General features: G+C 42.8%; 1 protein-coding gene across 4 annotated transcripts in view; it reads left to right on the top strand.

The window, feature by feature from the left end:
- nrp2b (neuropilin 2b) overlaps positions 1-18,215 on the top strand; it is a 108,103-nt gene that overhangs the window by 17,885 nt on the left and 72,003 nt on the right. Inside the window, exon 1 of one of the 4 annotated variants that reach the window (XM_044053206.1) lies at positions 8,023-8,089. The exons of 1 other annotated variant lie outside the window; for it this stretch is intronic. In XM_044053206.1, the coding sequence (XP_043909141.1) occupies positions 8,068-8,089 (22 nt within the window). In that variant the 5' untranslated portion in view covers positions 8,023-8,067. Of the gene's footprint in view, positions 1-8,022; positions 8,090-9,284; positions 10,239-18,215 lie in introns of those variants that run through there. 2 more of the 4 variants (XM_044053204.1, XM_044053205.1) reach the window with 2 other exon arrangements.

Genomic DNA, 18,215 nt, shown 5'->3' on the forward strand with positions numbered 1-18,215 from the left:
ATTAGAAGTAGGAAAGGATGTTGGTGTGTAATATGCCTCTTGTGCAAAGGTGTAGGGAGAGTTTAGAAAGGAGGATGTGAAGGGCATTAACGGAGACAAGGAAAGCCAGGTGTGTGTGTGTGTGTGTGTGTGTGTGCGTGTAGGAAGGGAAGAACAAGAGCACGAGAGTGAAAAAGGCCACATGCTGTTGAAACGCGACACACTGATACAATCCATGTAATCAGCCTTTTAAAGGGTTAGAGGCCACTTTATCAGTGTTTCCTGACCCATCATCTTATCACCATCAGGTTCCGCTCCGTCTCTGCATCTGTGTGTGTGTGTGTGTGTGTAAGTGTCGATGCTGTCTGTGGTCATGATTAAGCCATTACTGATAACCCTATCACTGAGTGTCATCTAAGACAACAGGGGACCACAAACACCCCCGCAAACAAAACCACTGATACACTCTCAGCCCAGAGGGGATTGACTCCTCAAACACAGTCAGACACACACACACACACACACACACACACAAACGTCCCTGAGGCTGTTGTTATTTTTAAGGTCATTAGATAGACAGGGATTTTAAGTTGTTCTTCCTGTGGTCATTGCAAGTATTTGTTTGTGTGTGTGTGTGTGTGTGTATGTTGTTGTCCCCCATAATGTAAATGGTACATTTTAAGTTAAAGTTAGGCTGAGGTCAGGGTTAGGTTAAGGTTAGGGTCAGGATTAGGCCTGTAGTAATGATGGTGAAGGTTAGAGTAAGTAAGTAAGGAAATCGATGTTATGTCCTCTGAAGACATGGAAACCAGAGTGTGTGTGTGTGTGTGTGTGAGATAAACTGGTGACCACTGACCCATCCCTCCCTGTATTAGTGTTTCACTTGAGTAACTTGCCCATAAGCAGGTCTGTCTTTTGTTTCCCTTCAACAATACCACCACACACACAACCACACTGTCTGTAATTGGAAGGTAGTGAATTGTGAAAAACAGTGCGTGCGTGTGCATGTGCATGTGCGTGTGCGCGTGTACACCAAAGTACAGTTAGTTCCAGTTGCTGAGCTTCTATCGGTGACGCCTTAAATAGAGAAGAATGGGCGCGACCAATGAACTGATCTGTAGTAAGACTGACAGGACAGCGGAGAAGACAATAGAGGTGGATGAAAGGGGACGGGTGTGTGAAGGGAGGAGTGAGAACAGGGGTTTTTCTCTCCTCCTCTCATTTTCTTGGTGCTGTAGCTTTGTGGGCAGACAGCGACTGATTGATGGTTCTAAACGCAGAGCCGTGGCTGTCGCACCTAAACTCTCAAATGTCATCTTAAGAGAATCAAAGAGACTAAATCTCCACACGATCAGACCGATGCCCCGGCTAACTTGCCTGCGTATTGTACTGTTGTTCTTCTGGGATCATAAGAACCTTAAATAATTCAAAGTTTGCCCAGTTCCTAAAAGCTTTGTGTCTGTTTGCTGTGTGCCACTGGACAGTTCAGTTCAGGTGACCATAGACTGACACTATAACTGCATCCCCTATAATGTGTATATGAAGAAAGTTCTTCATATACACCTCTGTGTGCTTTCACTGCACAGAACCTGAACCCGCACAACATTATCTGCTCGACACAAACACAGAGGTAATGTTTGTGGTTTGCTCGTTGCTTGACAATATTTTCCATTTCTCTCATGCAGCCTGTAAAAAGGTATTTGGCCATTAAGGCCTGACAAAGTTATCGCCCGTACTCAAACTTCTCTCCAGGGACTGTGGTGCAAAAACAACAGTAAAAGCTGCTTTGCATGAATAATGCTCAATACAGAAAACACAGTTACGGTGATTTGTAACTTGGTGTTCAGTATATTTTTGAAGTAAATTAAAGTCCTGGAAGAGTCATTTAAACAAACTAATAACAACAGAGCCATTCCTCATATGCACTTATAATCACTGTTTAGCGAAGTCAGGGCCACATTTCATTCTCTAAATGTTTCACACAGCAGCTCTAAAAAAAAATCTGATTTGAGATAATTAACATTTAAGCTATGAGCCTTGCAATCCTTCCGTTTTGCAGCTTAATTGCAATATATTTGAGCAGAAAGTATGAAAAGTGGCTCCTAGGTAGAAAAGTCTCTTGACATCTTTATGGTGCCTGTCCTTTCTGCAAAGTCGCAAAATGCTGCTGCTGCGCTACCGAGTGAGGAGGAGAGGAGAGGAGAGGAGAGGAGAGGAGAGGAGAGGCATGCTACTTTACAACCACATGGAAGAGAGGGAAGAAACGCAGAATATAAAAAGAGACGGCAGGATTTGGACAGTGCAGACATGCAAAAGCTGCTCTTCCTCTACATGGTCTCAGCACGGCTTGACTCGCCTCGTCACGGCACGTTGTTTTTTTTACTTTTCCATCAGAGATAGTACCTGGTACTTTTTGTAGTACCTGCTCTGACGAGGTTCCAAGCGAGCTGAGCTGATACTGTGTGTGACGTCCACTGATTGGTCAGAGAGTGTCGTCACTGGAAGAGGCATGAGCAACACAAGAATCAAGCCGAACAATGCCGAACTGTAGATCAGTTACCAAGACTCAGAAATCCTGAAAACCTGAGTTAATCTCCAACATTTAGCAGGGAAATGTCTAAAATCTCAATATTTAACAGAGGAGTCTGGTGTATTTAGCGACAGCACTGCTGAAGGCCGGGGATCGCGAGTGGCGAGCCGCATCTCATGCACGTGGTCATGCAGGAAGTACTGAACAAATCGAGTCACTAGTCACCAAACCGTGCTGTGCCGTGCTGGCGTCCCAGGACCATGTAGTGGAAAAGCGGAAAAAGAGACTAAATGTAGGAGGGGAAAGCAGAGAAGGAGTAAAAGTTAGGGAAAGAAAAGAGGAAACAATGTGTGAAAGATCAATGACAAAGAGAAGAAGTTATTAGAAAGAGAGTAAAACTCCGCTGTGATCCCTGGACACTGCTTGTGTGTGTGCGTCTGTGTGTCAGTGAACAAACGCCTGTGCCTGTGCCTGTTTGTGTGGGTGCTGTTGTGTGTGTATATTTGTCTCCCTCTATCACCTCTGTGTCCTTGCTAATAACTGAGTGGACTCCCTGCAGTCTCCACAGGCTGTACTGTGATTATCACTGCTTCGTTGTTCCCACACAGACACACACACACACACATACACAAACACGGACAGAGTACCAGACACATAACTCACACTCACACACACACACAGACGTAAAGGTATACACAGGAAAACCAAAACACATGCAGTGTAGTGTACATATAATATAGAAAGATAGAAATAATCCCTGAGCATGTCTGTGCATGTTCATTGTAGAGTTGTCAACTTCATATGTGTGAGCTTCTTTTTATATGTTCAGGCATGTGGGTGTGCGTCTGTGAAAGTGTGCGTCTCTGCATGTGCGTGTGTGTGTGTGTGTGTGGCTTGTCTCCACTCAGCTCCATATCAGTGAAGCCCATGTTAGCGTTGACACACTAATTTACTATGGCTTCCCGCAAGACCTGCTCAGTAATATGGCTTATTGATGAGGCCGCAGGGAGAGTGCGCGCTTGTATGTGAGTCGCGTGTGCGTGTGTGTTTGCATTACTGAGTGTTTTCAGTGCCGCCACTGTACTAACACTGGAGATTAAATATCTGGCCATGCTACAGATAAATACGGTCAGTCCACGGGTGATGTGATGTATGCACACATAAATATTTACTCTCTCCGTGGAAGAGAATGTGTCTGTTTGTGAGACATTTTGATGGCTATGCGGAATCACTTATTTATTTATTTTTAGAACGCGTGGGCTTGCGGCGGATGTATTTTTCTAATGATCCCACATTTCTGCCCCTGTGTTTACACACAAAAAAAGAGTGAGATGAAAAGAAATGTGATCCAGGAGCTGGGTAGAAATCTTGGAACTGGAAATTTCATTTTGAACAGTGGTGAAAAATGGGACGTAACGCAGCCACTGCAGCGTCCCCGGAGTCCAGAGGTGCCAACGAGGCGACTCCACACACACACACACACACACACAGTCGCACTCAGGTATTAAACAGAAAGAAAGAAAAACAAGAAAAACTCCTTCACTGTGGAGAGTTTCCAAATATGCCTTCGCAGACATCTTTTAACTCTCTGACATGCAGACACATACACAAACATTGACTCACCGACACACACACACACACACACACGGGGAGGTTGATGGACACCGAGCTGCTGGTTCCTCTGAGATCACTACATTCTCCATGTGCCATTAAACTCAAAGATGGATGGAAGGAGGGGAGCAGTATCTGAGCAGAGGGGAGAGTGGTAATCAGGAAGATCGAGAGCAAGAGAGACATCTCGGTGGGCCGCTAACATTTTGGGGCTGATTACTTTGAAGGTAGACCTGCTAACACTGCTGAGACTCACAGCAGCCTAATCCAGTAAAGCAACGGGAAAGAAAATATTAAATAATTAAATAAAACTTTGCATTACACTACAGTAACAATATGGTAATATTAGCATACACTAGTATGGCAATAATTGTGTAATAGAGAAGTAATATCAGCATAATACCATCTTAATTCAACTTCCTAATAACAATGGAAGATGAATTGCAACATAATTACTTGGCAATTAATTGGATATTACTTTATTATAAGCTCTTTATCACAAAATATCTAACATACTACATGTACTACATTGTAATGTTGCGTGTTATCAAAATGTATAATAAAGAAAAAGCATGTGACAATAACAAGGCAGTGAGGTTAGGTTGTTTACTTTTTACTTTTGTGCAACACGTGCATCACACTTTGTCCCACAAGTAAAGTAACGTGTAAAATCGAATGTCAACGAAAGGTAGAATAAGTAAAACAGACAAATGAATGGGTAAAATAACAGAAGGAGTAAAGACGGTAAGACATGAAGAGGTTGTAAAAATGACAGATAAATAAAAACAAGAATCCCAAACATTTGAAGTAGTTAAAAATAAAACAAATGAATTCATAAAATCCTTCGTCAAATGCAAATGCAAAGGAGCCGTCGAGGGGGACGTCGTGTGTCGGCGAGGTGTGGACAGGGCCAGTGGAGCCTGTCGACAGGCCAGCAGACAAGTTCTCCCCCTGACGCAGAGCAAGGATCAGCTTACCCTCTACTGGTTTCACAGCTCCGTTGCAACACACACATAAGAATGTTTTTCTAAAAACCCATTCAGTGGCTGAACCCAGCAGAGGCAGGTTAATAAAATCAACTCGGGGGGGGGGCTTATGCACCATGTCAAGGTGCCCCAACTGCCCCGACTTGTTTCCAAGATAAATACAGTGTTGCAAGAACAGTGGAGCGGGTGGAGGGGTTACGGCGATGTTAGAACCAAATATGGTAAGTTAATGCTAAACCTCAAGCATATTCTATAGCTGCTGGTTGTAGTCGGAGTCCTCCTTCAGGAATGAATCAATGAAAATCTTTATCCTGGCAGATGACAAACACTGGTTAAAGCTGCAGTAGGTAAGATGGCTAGAAGCCCAGAGCCCCTCCCACCAGATGAGCACAAACTAACAAAGATTCCTCATAGTTATTTATTTTTATTGCTTTGGAAGTTTTAACCAAGTGTAAAACAGTCATGCCGTTACCCATGAAAATACGATGTGCAGTTTTGAAGCGTCCAGATTCATGATTTGACCTCCGTTACTTCACCCAAAAAATATAGAGTTCTTTTTTTATTCATTTGCAGAGATATACGTGTTATTCCATCATCAGACAATGGATCTCAGATACATTCCCACAACAACAGAGGAAGTTTTATGAGTAAAAGGTCTGAAAAAAATGTCATTAAATTTGGTCAAATTAAACAAACAATTTATTCTTCATTTGACCAAGTGGGAAAAAAATGGGGGAAACCGCCCTTTAAAGTTTTTACAGCTGGAAATCACCTGCACCTGCAACCAGGCTCCTATTGGATGATACCAGCTGTCAATCACGCTCATGTCCACTCATATGTGCCATATTATATTGTCTATTTCCCTCTAAATGGGAACATAAATGACAAAATTGACGTCCCTGAAGGTCACGCTTGAGACCAGGCTTGTCTTCCCACGAACATCCATTCAAAAGGAGGTCATTTGTAACCGGCAGAGTTGCCCCCTGGTGGCTATTTAATATATTCTTACGTCTTACTTCACCCAGCAACACCGCGTCCAGTGTGTGTGTGAACAGTCTGTAGTGATAACCAGTTTAATGCATCATAACATTTTAAATCAATTTTTTTAACAACATTATTATGGGTTCTTATATTGCTTGCTATAATGTGCAAATAAATTAATAAACTAAACTACAGATGCTGAAGTAGTTTCCTCAATTCTAGTGGAACAGCCAATATGTGTGTGTGTGTGTGCGCTCTGTCTCTGTGAACTGCCCTGTGATTGGTTTATTTCTTCAGACTCAGAAAACAGGAGGAGAAGGAGAAGTTCTGATTTACATTATGCTGAAAGGTCACTATGGAGCTGTACTGTTCAATAACAAACTAAAAAATCCAGCTTACCTCAGCTTTAATTTAAAACAATGTGTAAACACTTGAGTTAGGGAGTAAGTGTGAGATCCAGCAACTGGAGTGCTCTTAGTTTTCAAGATCAAGTGTGTTACACAGCCGCTTGGTATTGTGTGTATTATATTGATGCCAGCAGACTGACAAGCCAGCCGGCGTTGATATGAGAACTCTGCAGGCAGAGTTCACTGAGGTGGAAACACTGGGAGTATCTGCGCCGTGAGCAACAAGCATCATTTCCATCCATTGCCCTAAAATGGATTCTCTCAGTGAGGTCAGCAGTGACTTCTGGGAAAGCCAGTCCACTGCTTGGCAAGCAGAAAAGGTGTCATGATGTTGGCATATCCTAGTTTCACAACACACTGTTGTGAGCTGCCGAGAAGAACGCGCGAAGGGAAAGTCCAGCAGGATTAGGTCAGTGTGATGCGTTGGTATGAATTTCCAACGATTTGGACTAAGCTTTCATGACTATTTCTTACTTTTCCTCTCCAAATTCTCCCTGCCAAAAATGTTTTGGATACTTTTTTTTTTTTTTTGCATTCAGCACATTTCACTCCCATGTGAAACAAAAAGGCTGAACTGCTTCCACACTATTTTATTGTTTCATTTCCACTGAATTGCCTCTCATATTCACAGTCATGCCTTGGCAATAATAAATCAGTCAGAAGATTTCAGGTTGATATATTTGAATAAAGGAGCGCTTTGACAGTTTAGAGGTAAGTTAAGCTGATATTAGCAGGTGATTGCTGTGTACTCTCATCACTTGACAGATTCCAGTGGGTCAGGCTGCTTTCAGTTACAGTGAAGAGACGCAGGGCGAGGGAGGCGAGAGGGGAGAGAGAGTGGCAGGTTACAAAGGTCGCACCACTAGAGGGACCTGAGGAATGAGTGGGGTGGCAGTTAGGGCCTCTCTCCCACTCTCTCTCTCCACCCACACACACACACATGTATATGTACAGTCTTGTATAAAGTACATAAAATGGTAAAAAAAAAAAGTATCTTACCAGAAAATTACATTGGAAGAAGTTGAAGTCACTTTTTTTAATAATATTACTTAAGTAAAAGTCTTAAAATATATTACATTTATTGTACTGTAAAGTATAGTCATTTTCTGATATCAAATGTACTTGCCATGGTGGCTCAGTGGTAGGGCGTGGAAGGTTGTGCGTTCAATTCCTGGCTCCGCTAGTCTATATAAAGTGTCCTTTATAGCAAGACACTTAACCCCATGTTGCAGCGTGTGAATGAGTGAAAAGTGTAGTGTCAAGCAGTTCATCAAGACTAGAAAAGCTCTATATCAATACAGACCATTACCAACTCTAATACATGTAAAAGTTGCAAAGTACAGTAGTACAGTAGTAACAAAGTATTTGTACTTGTTACATTACACCACACCTATATATGTATATGTGTATATATATATATATAGACACAACACCAACTTGTCATGAAAACATGTAAACGTAATACCTTTGTTATTATTCAGAAACAATATAACATCATGTGTATATTGCTTCCTTCATCTGAAAACAGGCTCTGTCAAGCAATACTATCGGACCTGACTGAGGGAGTGTTTGCATGCAACAGCAGCAACGCAGGGGTGAGTAGATTATTTTGTAAATCTGTTGAATGATCAGGTTGTTAAAGGACACAAATAGGCCGACACATGCCAAAAGTATTTTCCTTTGTCAACAGTTTTCATTTTCCTAGTTTATAAATTTCACAAAATGCATATTTTATGTATATATATATATAACATTATACATGATGTTATCTTCATTTTATGGGTCAATAGGTTTTGCGGCTCCAGATTAATTATATTTGGCTGGACAGGGGACAAAAATGTCTCTTTTCATCCTAAAGGTTGCCGACCCCTGATCTATACCAAGAAGCAGAGAGAGCTGATAATGAGTTAGAAAATAACAGATAGCAGAAATGTGTAATCATATCACAAACTCTCATGTCAAAAGGCTGCGAGAGCTATAAATATTTGTCACAAGGAAAAAACACACACACACACACACACACACCCCTGTATGATTTTCTTCCCCGTCATGAAAGAAATATATGTTTAAAGGGGGGGTTTCTTCCCACAAGATAACTCCGTTGTGTCATTATGGCCTGTATGTGTGTGCATCTATGTGCCAGCATGCGCTGGGTGTGTCCTGGGAAGACCAACGTTTGGTTAGTCTGTCAGACCACAAGCGTTTGGTGTCGCTGCACAGGCCCTTAAACACACCTACCACCAAAACCCTACGGAGAGGGAGGAGGCCCGCGTAGAAGAAAGTGCGTGTATGTGTTTGGTGGGTGTGGATGAGTGGGTGGGTGTGTGCACCAGGCTGTGTTTGAATCTCTGTACCCAGTAGCTTGACCATTATTACCACAATGACTGCTTTGAATGAGAGCGTGTGTCCCCTTTGTATACAAAGGTTTATCTTTGATGTTATTTTTAAGGATCACTGTAAAACATACAAAGTATTTTTGGATGCATGTTGTAATTAGCACCATGTTCCTCTGCTACAAAGATATGGGCCCCTGTTTCTCTTTAATACCAGAGAGAGAGAGAGAGAGATGGAGGGAAATTATATAGATTTTTATAAAAGGAAAGCATAGATGGAGAGAGAGTGTTTAAGATAGGGTGAGGTAAAAAAAAGAGAGAGAGAGAGAGAAGGAGAGAGGGAGTAAAACTGCTCTTTAATCAGTGAGGGGCTATATGGAGGCGGGCAGAGGTGCCTACTGTAATCCGATACACGTGCGCGCGCGTGGCGTGCATGCGCGCCGAGACGGGGGGGATTGAGTGAGCAGTCCTGCACGATGCCACAAACCCGGCGGAGATCGGAGAGGAAGGAGAGAGAGAGAGAGAAGGAGAGAGGACAGGACGCAGTGGCGCAGCCGCGCATGCAGAGAGAAAGCGAGGAGACACAGTCAACGTGTTTGAGTGAAGAAACGCTCAGTGTGCGCGAGGAGACTGAAGAGGCTGCACGTTTGTTTCTCCTCATCAGACTTTACGCACGCAGCGCACGCACACCGGAGCTCCTGACCAGTGTTTTGCGCAAAAAGCGGACAGTCATCGAAAAGTATAAGGACACGCGTTGGGACAATATTTTTTGTGTCTTACTCACAGGTGGTTTTGACATGTAAACGCGCCACTTGGGGCAAAAGAGTTGGGAGTATTTTTTCCCTCCGCAGATGGAAAAAGACGCGAGTTTCTTTTATTAGTTTATTTGTTATTTGTTTTTCTGTTTCTTTTTTTTTTTTTGCGTTTTGAAGAAGTGATTTATCATTTCTTTGCAATTTGTGATTCTGCGCATCAGCTTGTGTGAGGTTTTATCCCCCACGCGCGTTTCGCTCGACTCAGTGGACACCGTGCCTGCGAGCACCGGCATGGGTTTCCCGGTCTTAAAAATGTGGTTATTGGACAAACTGCGCTGATAACAGATGTAGACGCGCGGTGTCTCACGCCGACACACGTTTAAGTTAAAAAGCAGTCTTGATATTCTTGGAGAGCAGCGAGAGCGCAGCTCGGCGTTTGTGCTGGAGTTTTGGACACGAGTCTTGTTGCGCTTAAGAGGATCAGAAACCTGAGAGACTGTGGAGCTTGTTCCGTCTCTGATACAGAATAAAAACCACAGACGAAGATAACGGACGATTTTCTCCATATTCGAGGGGAAAGATGGATGTATTCATTTGGCTCTGTGGATGTTTACTGGCGTTTCTCTGGCCTCCAGCGGTCACCGCAGAGGAAGGAGGTAGGTTTGACACTTTCCCAGCCGTGTCACATAGGTGTTACATGGAAACTGGACTGTTTCTTTGAAAGGGGCAACATTTCTCCACCACACCGCCGCAAACTACTCTGTGAAACACGTGTTTTATTGTTGCTATCATTACATATGTTGTTATTAGTGGCACAAATAATGCGTCGTCACAGTATAGTCCTCGCGGAATTGACCCATCGCCCTCGTGTGTTTAGAGAGGTTAAAAAAAAGTTAAAACCACGAACTAAACACAGCTACACATAAACTATCGTGATAACTGTATTCCCTGCATGCTTTGGCTTTTACACATCTGTTCCCACCTACAGTAGTATTTCATCTGCAGCTGAATCAATGGCTTTTCTCGGGAGAGCTATCCCATAATGAAAAAATCACTATAATGTGCCTCTAATTTTGCTACCGGGACTACTTTTAGTGGCAGCTGCTGTGTTTAAGGCGCCATCTCGGTTTAGTTTCGTGACATTTTCGCGTAGTTTCCTCTCAGCCTGTGTCACTGTGATGGAGTCATCATGTCTCACCCGGAGCTGTTACCGGCAGCTCTGTCACAACTGCGCACAGAGCGTGAACGCGGCGCTCTCTCTGCTCCGTGTGCGCAGAGGTGTAGCGGCCAATGTGGCCGGGTTGTCTCCGGTCACACGGAGGTCCGATTCCACCGACTCAGGCTGCGGGGGTCTGTCACACTGTCACGGCTCCGTGCATGAGCGATGGGGTCAGGGCTATGAGCTGCGTTAACACTTAACGCTTTACGCTCTATTAAAAAGTGGCACGGAACATAACGGTTTTCGCTCGCTGCGCCTCGGGGCTCGTGCGTTTAACGTCGATGTTTTTGCGCGCATCCAAGCGATCGACCCTTTACGCGCAGGGAGGACTCAGATAGAGCAGCTCAATGGCTGTTGTTGTGGTTGTTTTTTTTAGTTTGAAACAAACAAGAGTGTTGTTATTGTTGAGGTTGTTGTGTTACAGGTGGGGTTTATCATAGGGAACGCTGTGTTCCTAAGCCAATGTGAGCCATAAGAACTTTAGTTAGTACGTTTTTAGTATAAAAACAAATAAAACACACGTTTTATAACTCATTTTATAGTGGAACTCTACCTTTTGTGGAATGTTTTTCAGACACAATGACGCCTGCTATTACACTAATATATTCTCCCTGTTTCTAATCAAAGAAAGAGCAGGCACTTGGCAAAAACGTTTGATTCCTCTCCATGGTCCACTTTCTGCTCTGAGATATATTTGTGTAAAAGTGTAAAAGAGGGGGGATTTGTTGTTATATTGATTTAAGGCTTATTGAGGAGGTGAGCTGGGGCTTTTGCAGATCTCATGACTTGGATTGAGTGGCCCCTGTCTGACAAATGTTGTTGTGGAGGGACACAGACGGAGAGAGAGAGAGAGCAGTGAGGGATACTTTGCATCACATTTCACCTTGAATGTGACGAGATGAAGATATGTGTCATGGAACAGATTGCTGTGTGTGGATATTTCCATGTCAACTGAAATCGGAGTCGGTTCAGGCCGCCGTGACCTATCAGCCGGAGGGTCTTTTGCTGTAAATCCTACAGGTTATCTGAGCAACAGCATGCGGTGACCTGTGTTTGCGGTCGGTACCAAAGCAGGGAGGCGTGAGTTTGAGGGTTTTCACGGCACAGTAAATTCACAGGGAAGCTGCGGTGCTAAAGGCTGATGGATAAAGTGTTTAACTTTGAGGCTGTGGTCTGTGTTTGAGTCATTGTTTGACCATAGAGCACTTCTTCTTTTAGCCATGTCATCACAAGGTCTATTTAAATGAACTGCTTCATCAGTCAATGTGGTCTGATGATGTCATTGTTTTTTTTATCTTGATTTAAAAGTATTAAAAACAGATTAATCATTAAGGGCTCCATCAGGCTGCTATCTCTTCCTGGTACGCTGGAACACACACACACACACACACACACATTGAGGGGCTTCCTCAGCAGTAAACTTTTAAAAGATGCCTCTTCTTTGTCGTCTCCGGAGAGATGTACAAGAAGAAGTATAGATATATATATCTATACATGTATATATATATATATATATATATATATATATATATATATATATATATATATATATACATAGCAAGAGACAGGAGGGAGGTACAGTGGGAGGAAGTAACAGGGACAGGCAGAGGAAAGCTGCAAAAAAAAAAACAAGTGAAGCAAACGGAAGAATGATTTTTTCGCTGCGCTGTTTGATCCTGTTTCTTCATTCTGTTTGATCACAGCTGTGCCTGCAAGGGAGATAAATGGACATAATTGGCCACTCAAGACCAGCTGTCTGCCTCTATAGTGTCTCTACTGAAATATGCTGGTTGATGAAACAGGCTCACCATGAGCCACAGTGGAGGAGTAAGCAAGCAGTGGGATAAATTGCCCACAGGTACGCAACTCAGGACTGGTTAAAAAGACAGGGGTTTTGTTCCCCTGAACATGATGTGGTTTTAAAAGTTCGGACACGGGAGGAGACTCTTCCTAACATTTTTGGGGTGAAAGAGTCAACAAGTCCACTGACTGCAAACGGTTGCACTTCAAATCTTCAGTGTGCCAGTGTAACGCAGAGCCGTCCGCCGTGTGCTTATTCAGCACTTTTAATTGTTCGGTCATTGTGCCGCGGGAGTGAAAGATTTCAAGTACAGTACGGACTCGTGTAAACACACAGTGTGAGTCTTAACCTCACACCTCACATAACCAGGTGCAGCGTTAACCCCCGTCCCCCCTGTGAGGTTGTCTTGTAATAATTAAATTTTACAGTGGCCCAGTGGGTCATGATGCCATCAATAAAACAAACCATCCATGTCATTCTCTCGCACAAAGGGGTTAAACATTGGTTCGCCACACAACAAAAGGACTCTGTGCCACAAACACAGTAGCTCAGTGCTACAGAGTAAACGAGTTATTAGCTTGTGCCAGTACAGATATTAAAACTGAATTAGCTGTGATAATTACTCAGCACATTTATAGATTGGTACGTGAACTTTGGAAACATTTAAAGTACGGCGGCGTATTTGAAGTTTATTATAGTATGATTCCCATTTTAGTCTGCGTCGTCACGTGTGAGGCGTTGAGGTGCCGATGATGATGACGGTATATTTAAAATCAATAAATGTCATGACATTTAAAGCGCTGTCCAAAGCACTGAGAAACGATACGGTGTGGACGATAAGAAGGATGAAAGATAAGTGGAAAAAGACGTAAAGGAACAGAAACCCAAAGACACAGAGAGGGAACGAGAGCACGAGAGGGCAACTGTGGAAAAAGCAACAGAGTGTGAAGAAGCAGTTGAGTGGAGCCACCTGCAGTAAAGAAACCTGGATTTATTACTCTCTTCTGTTACGTGGAAGACAATGTATATATCAATATGTCGTGTGGAAAATGGAGGAAAATAAACAAAGAGGCCACAAGGCAGCTATAAATATATTATCCAAATCAAATTAATTTCAGCTCATGTGTTGAAACTGTGTTTGTGACTCTTGTGTGTGTGTGAGTGTGAGAGAGAGAGGGTGAGAGGGAGAGAGGGTGGGGGTGACACTTTGCTGCAGATATTCTTGAAAACTGATTTCATCCGAATCATCTTGCAGGTAGCAGGTGTTTCAGGATTAAGGGTTTGCTCTGTTTCATTTGGTAATACAGATTACTGCTTTGTTGGGTTCTGTTCGATATTAAAATCCTAAAATATCCTACAAAATATGTATGAAATGAACGTGAAATAATAAGAAAAACGGGGAATGAAATTCATAAATCAAATGATTTGAAGGATTTTTTTTTGGTTTCACAGTCATTACATTAGCAGCAGAGGTGCAGAGGCCCACTGACATTCACAGCATACAGTCAGTGAAGCGTCCACAGTCTCTCTCTCTCTCTCTGCCTGTCTCATGTCAGTAAAAGGAAAGGACAATTAGTGGGTCCAGGAGGATGTTCTAATTACAGTTATCATGTCATTAGTAAACTGCTAGTATTCTAGTTTCTTCATTGGCCAGTGGTAATGACTGAAGTAATTAGAGAGGAGGGTGAGATCTCTCCCTCTCTGTGTATTTATATCTTTGTGAAGAAAAAGCAGAGATCGTGGAAATCCTTTGAATGAGGCTATTTGCTGGTTCTCACTTCTTTTACAACACACACACACACACACACGTCCAGTGTGTCTGAGCTTGTGCATTACAGCTAAGCCTTCTGTGTCCTCAGCAGTCCCTCCAGAGCTAGTGTGCCGTGCGAGGCCACAGGTTGTTTTCCTTCCTTCCTTCCTTCCTTCTCTCTCTCTCTCTCGCTCGCTTCACGCTAAATCATGCTGTTGTTTCCTCACCTCTGCTTTAATGGTGCATTCTGTCTCTTTCTCCACACCTCCCTGTGTCAGTGTTTTCTCTCTCTTCTTCGTCGCTCGCCGTCTTCGCCGCCTCACTTCACAGCGGTGGGAAACCTCATTCTTTTCAGGTTCTGCCTTTTCTCTCAGACACTCTCAGTTTATGTTTTCCTCAGCGGGCTTTTTTTTTATTTTACTTTTTTTACAGCACAATGTACCTGCATACATTTCAAATGTCTTTTGAATGAGGATGAAAAGTTTCCTCGCAACAGTTGTCCGTGAACTTTGAAATAACAGGAGTTGTTGTTGTTGTTGTTGTTGTTGTTGTGGTGGTGGTTGTGGTGCCACGTGAATCTTCCTCAGGTTTATTACAACATTTGACCCCACGTTGTTCAGTGGCGTGACTGAAGGCAACCTCTATTAGGAATGAACACAATGTCAACAGAAGTTAATGGGACCAGATATCACTGAGGAGCATCAAACAGGCAGTTATGCTTTAAAGGCCTCTGTGATTATAGTGGATGTGTGAGACTGTTAAATAAGTGAAAATAAAGAAATACACATACATAATAAATGTACACATGGAATTTTCCTATGTCAAATGTGCATATTTTTGCATAATCTGTGCATTTATCTATTTATTTACCTATATATACTTAAGGAAGTGCAATCATCTCTATAGCAACATATTTTATACATGTGAAGAACGGGAATGAATAGTGCACCTAAAACAAAACATGGACACTGAAGCATTATTTCCACCTCTTTAGTTGCACTTGATTTTTGTTTTTGGTCTGTTGCTCATTGTGCTTCTGTGAGCCTTTCAGTCATTTCTTCCTCTTCCTCTTAAGATCTTAAGTCTTTATCCTCCCTCCGTCTGTCCACTGTGCCATCGTCTCTCCCCCTGTTCCAGACCTCCACAGGTCATGTGTAGGGTTTTCTCCCATCAGTTCTTTTTTCTTTCTCCTTTCTCAGAGACACAGTTGTGTTTGTAATATTCCACCGAAGCACAGCCCCACCTGTTTGTGTGCATGTATGGATTGTGTTTTCTGTCCAGTGATCTTTTTTCTGAGCTGCTGACTTTCTCTTTTCAAATGATGAGAGACAGATGTTCTGGCACTGCTCTCTCTTCTTCTTCTTCTTCTCCTCCTCCTCCTCGTCATCCCGCTCTGCCTCCTTCTCCCTTTCTTTCTTTCTCTCGCTCTGTCCATTCCTGAGGTTTTCTGGGTTTCAATGACTAAATGCTTGGTTTGAATCCAAAGAAGACATTTTCAGGCCGTTGCTTTCAGTGTTTCTCCCGAGTCGTACGAAAAGCTTTTTACTGCAAATGTATCTCTATTTCCACCATTTAAGGTAACAGTGCCTGAGGTATTTTGTGAGTACTTTGCGATGCCGGAGCCAAACCGTTTTCCTGAAAATGCATAGTAAATTGTAATAATGCCTGGAAATCAATGGCGGAATTAGCATTTTCCTCCTGCAGGCTTTGATGCAGATGTTCAGAGTTTATTGATTGTTGTGTTCGGGGGGGTGACTTGTTTGCAACAAGGTCAGAATGATGAGAACGTGAGACACAGTGTGTGTGTGTGTGTGTGTGGATAATGAGCTCTTTCAGCTGGGCGAGACTTTCTCACACTTTCATACTAAAACACTGATGCTTTCATTATGGACCTTTGCCAATTGAAATGAATGCAAACTATGCAAAGCCCCACAGACACACACACACGGTGGAGTGAATCAATTTGCGACCTGTGAAAAGTGTCTCTTCAGAAAATTAATCTGTAAGTGAGCCGACAAACAAGGCTTTGTGTTTGTGGGCTAACAAACACGGGTGGTGCAGTTTTCACAGAAAATGTAAAAACCTGTGTTTATCGAAATGGTCGAGCCTTTTGTATTATTGTTTTCTCATGCAAGTTTTTATCACAATTCTATGTGGGGGGGCGGGGTGGCTGAATAGGTGTTATCAGGAGGCTCTACTAAACATGGCAAAGAGCCATAAATAATGCAGTGACCTGTCTCATATCCCCGCCTGACTGCTTAGCACCGTTTACTGCTGCTGCTTTTCCTGCATATGCACGTGTGTGTGTGTGTGCCTGGTCTAAATTCACTGATGCCATAGCCAGAGGGAGATGAGTGTTGTTCAGCGGTTTGCGTTTGTTGTGAATGTGTGGTGTAAATGCAACGTCTCCCCGAAGATCACACGCGCTGATGTGGTGGTGCTGGAGAGGGAAAACTGTCGTGTGTGAAGTTCTGAGGTCAGGAGGAGGAGGAGGAGGAGGAGGAAGAGGGAAGTGTCTCTGCATCTTCAGAGACAAAGGAAAAGGGAGATGTCTTGATGTGGTATGTTGGGATGTTCACAGAGTACCAGCTCGCCACAGCATTTAATTGTAAGAAGAAGAAGAAGAAGCAGCCATTGTGAGAAGAAATAGATCTGCAGCATTGAACAGATTGAGATTGGCTTATTCTTGACTTGAGTAGTTGAACTGCAGCATCGGAAATTCCGGTTAAATATACCGTGAAAACACATCATAACAAATTATATATGCCATATTAAAATCCCTTATGAGAGCACTCTTATTCCATGATGTAACGGCATTTCACTGCTATTAGGAACATGAAACCTTTAAGTGTAATAGTCTATCTTGAGTTGCTTCGAGCAGGATTGGGACTCGTATCACAAAACTAAAATCTAAAGATCTCTAAAATCAAATTTTCTTATTTTTGTACAATCATTTCCATGGGTTTTTTTTTTGTTAAAATTTTTTATTCACGGAGGGTTGTTTGAAACGTGGACTCAAAAGAACTCCTTAAAGGCTTAACTGTATTTCTTCTTCTTTTCTGTCTCTGATTAACCTGTTTGATAATTCTTGACATGAATTCAGGCGTTTCCCCGACTCAGCATCTCTACTGTCCTCCCACCTCTCCATTGCTCTTTCTCTCCAGCGCACAGGTCACGATGCTGCAGTGTGGAATACAAATTAGAATTGCTATAGATTGAGTTTTCGTCGGAGGGTGCAGTTCTACTGTATAGTTCCTAAAGAGAAACGTTTATGTCCTCATCTATATCACGTTCTTACTGCAGGAACTCTTGTGTTATAATATGAGCTCGACCTCAGCATCATGTTATATAAGCAAATGTATTTCAAATAAGTGGCAACTGAGGTGACCTCTTCAGATTTGGTCACCTTTTGCTCCTTTTTCACCTTAGGATTTATAAAATATGTGTGTATGTGTGAGATTGATTGATAGAACCTTAAAGCAGAGCATACTCATTACTTCATGCACACACAGCATCTGCCTCCCTGTCACGCCAACCATATTCATCAGGCGCTCAGCGGTGCTGTCTTCATCAGCTGCGTGCCAGAGGTGAGAGAAAAGGCAGAGGAAAGGAACCCAAAAAAAAAAAACAAATGGAAGAAAAAGACGGGAATGATCTTCAGAAACTTCATCCAAGTGTTGAGCTTGTCAAAAATCAAACTCAAAAAACATCCACAAGCGCCTCACGCGTGACTGAATCTAATAAAAAAAACACGTTTCCTCTCCATCTTATCATCTAAACTACAGCCTGAAGTAAACATGCACGGCACCCCGAGTGTCAGTAATGGCACTGCCTTTCTGCATATCCCAGATTTTGCATTGGAT

The sequence above is a fragment of the Solea senegalensis genome, linkage group LG2 (genome assembly GCF_019176455.1).
Source record: "Solea senegalensis isolate Sse05_10M linkage group LG2, IFAPA_SoseM_1, whole genome shotgun sequence".
NCBI lineage: Eukaryota > Metazoa > Chordata > Actinopteri > Pleuronectiformes > Soleidae > Solea > Solea senegalensis.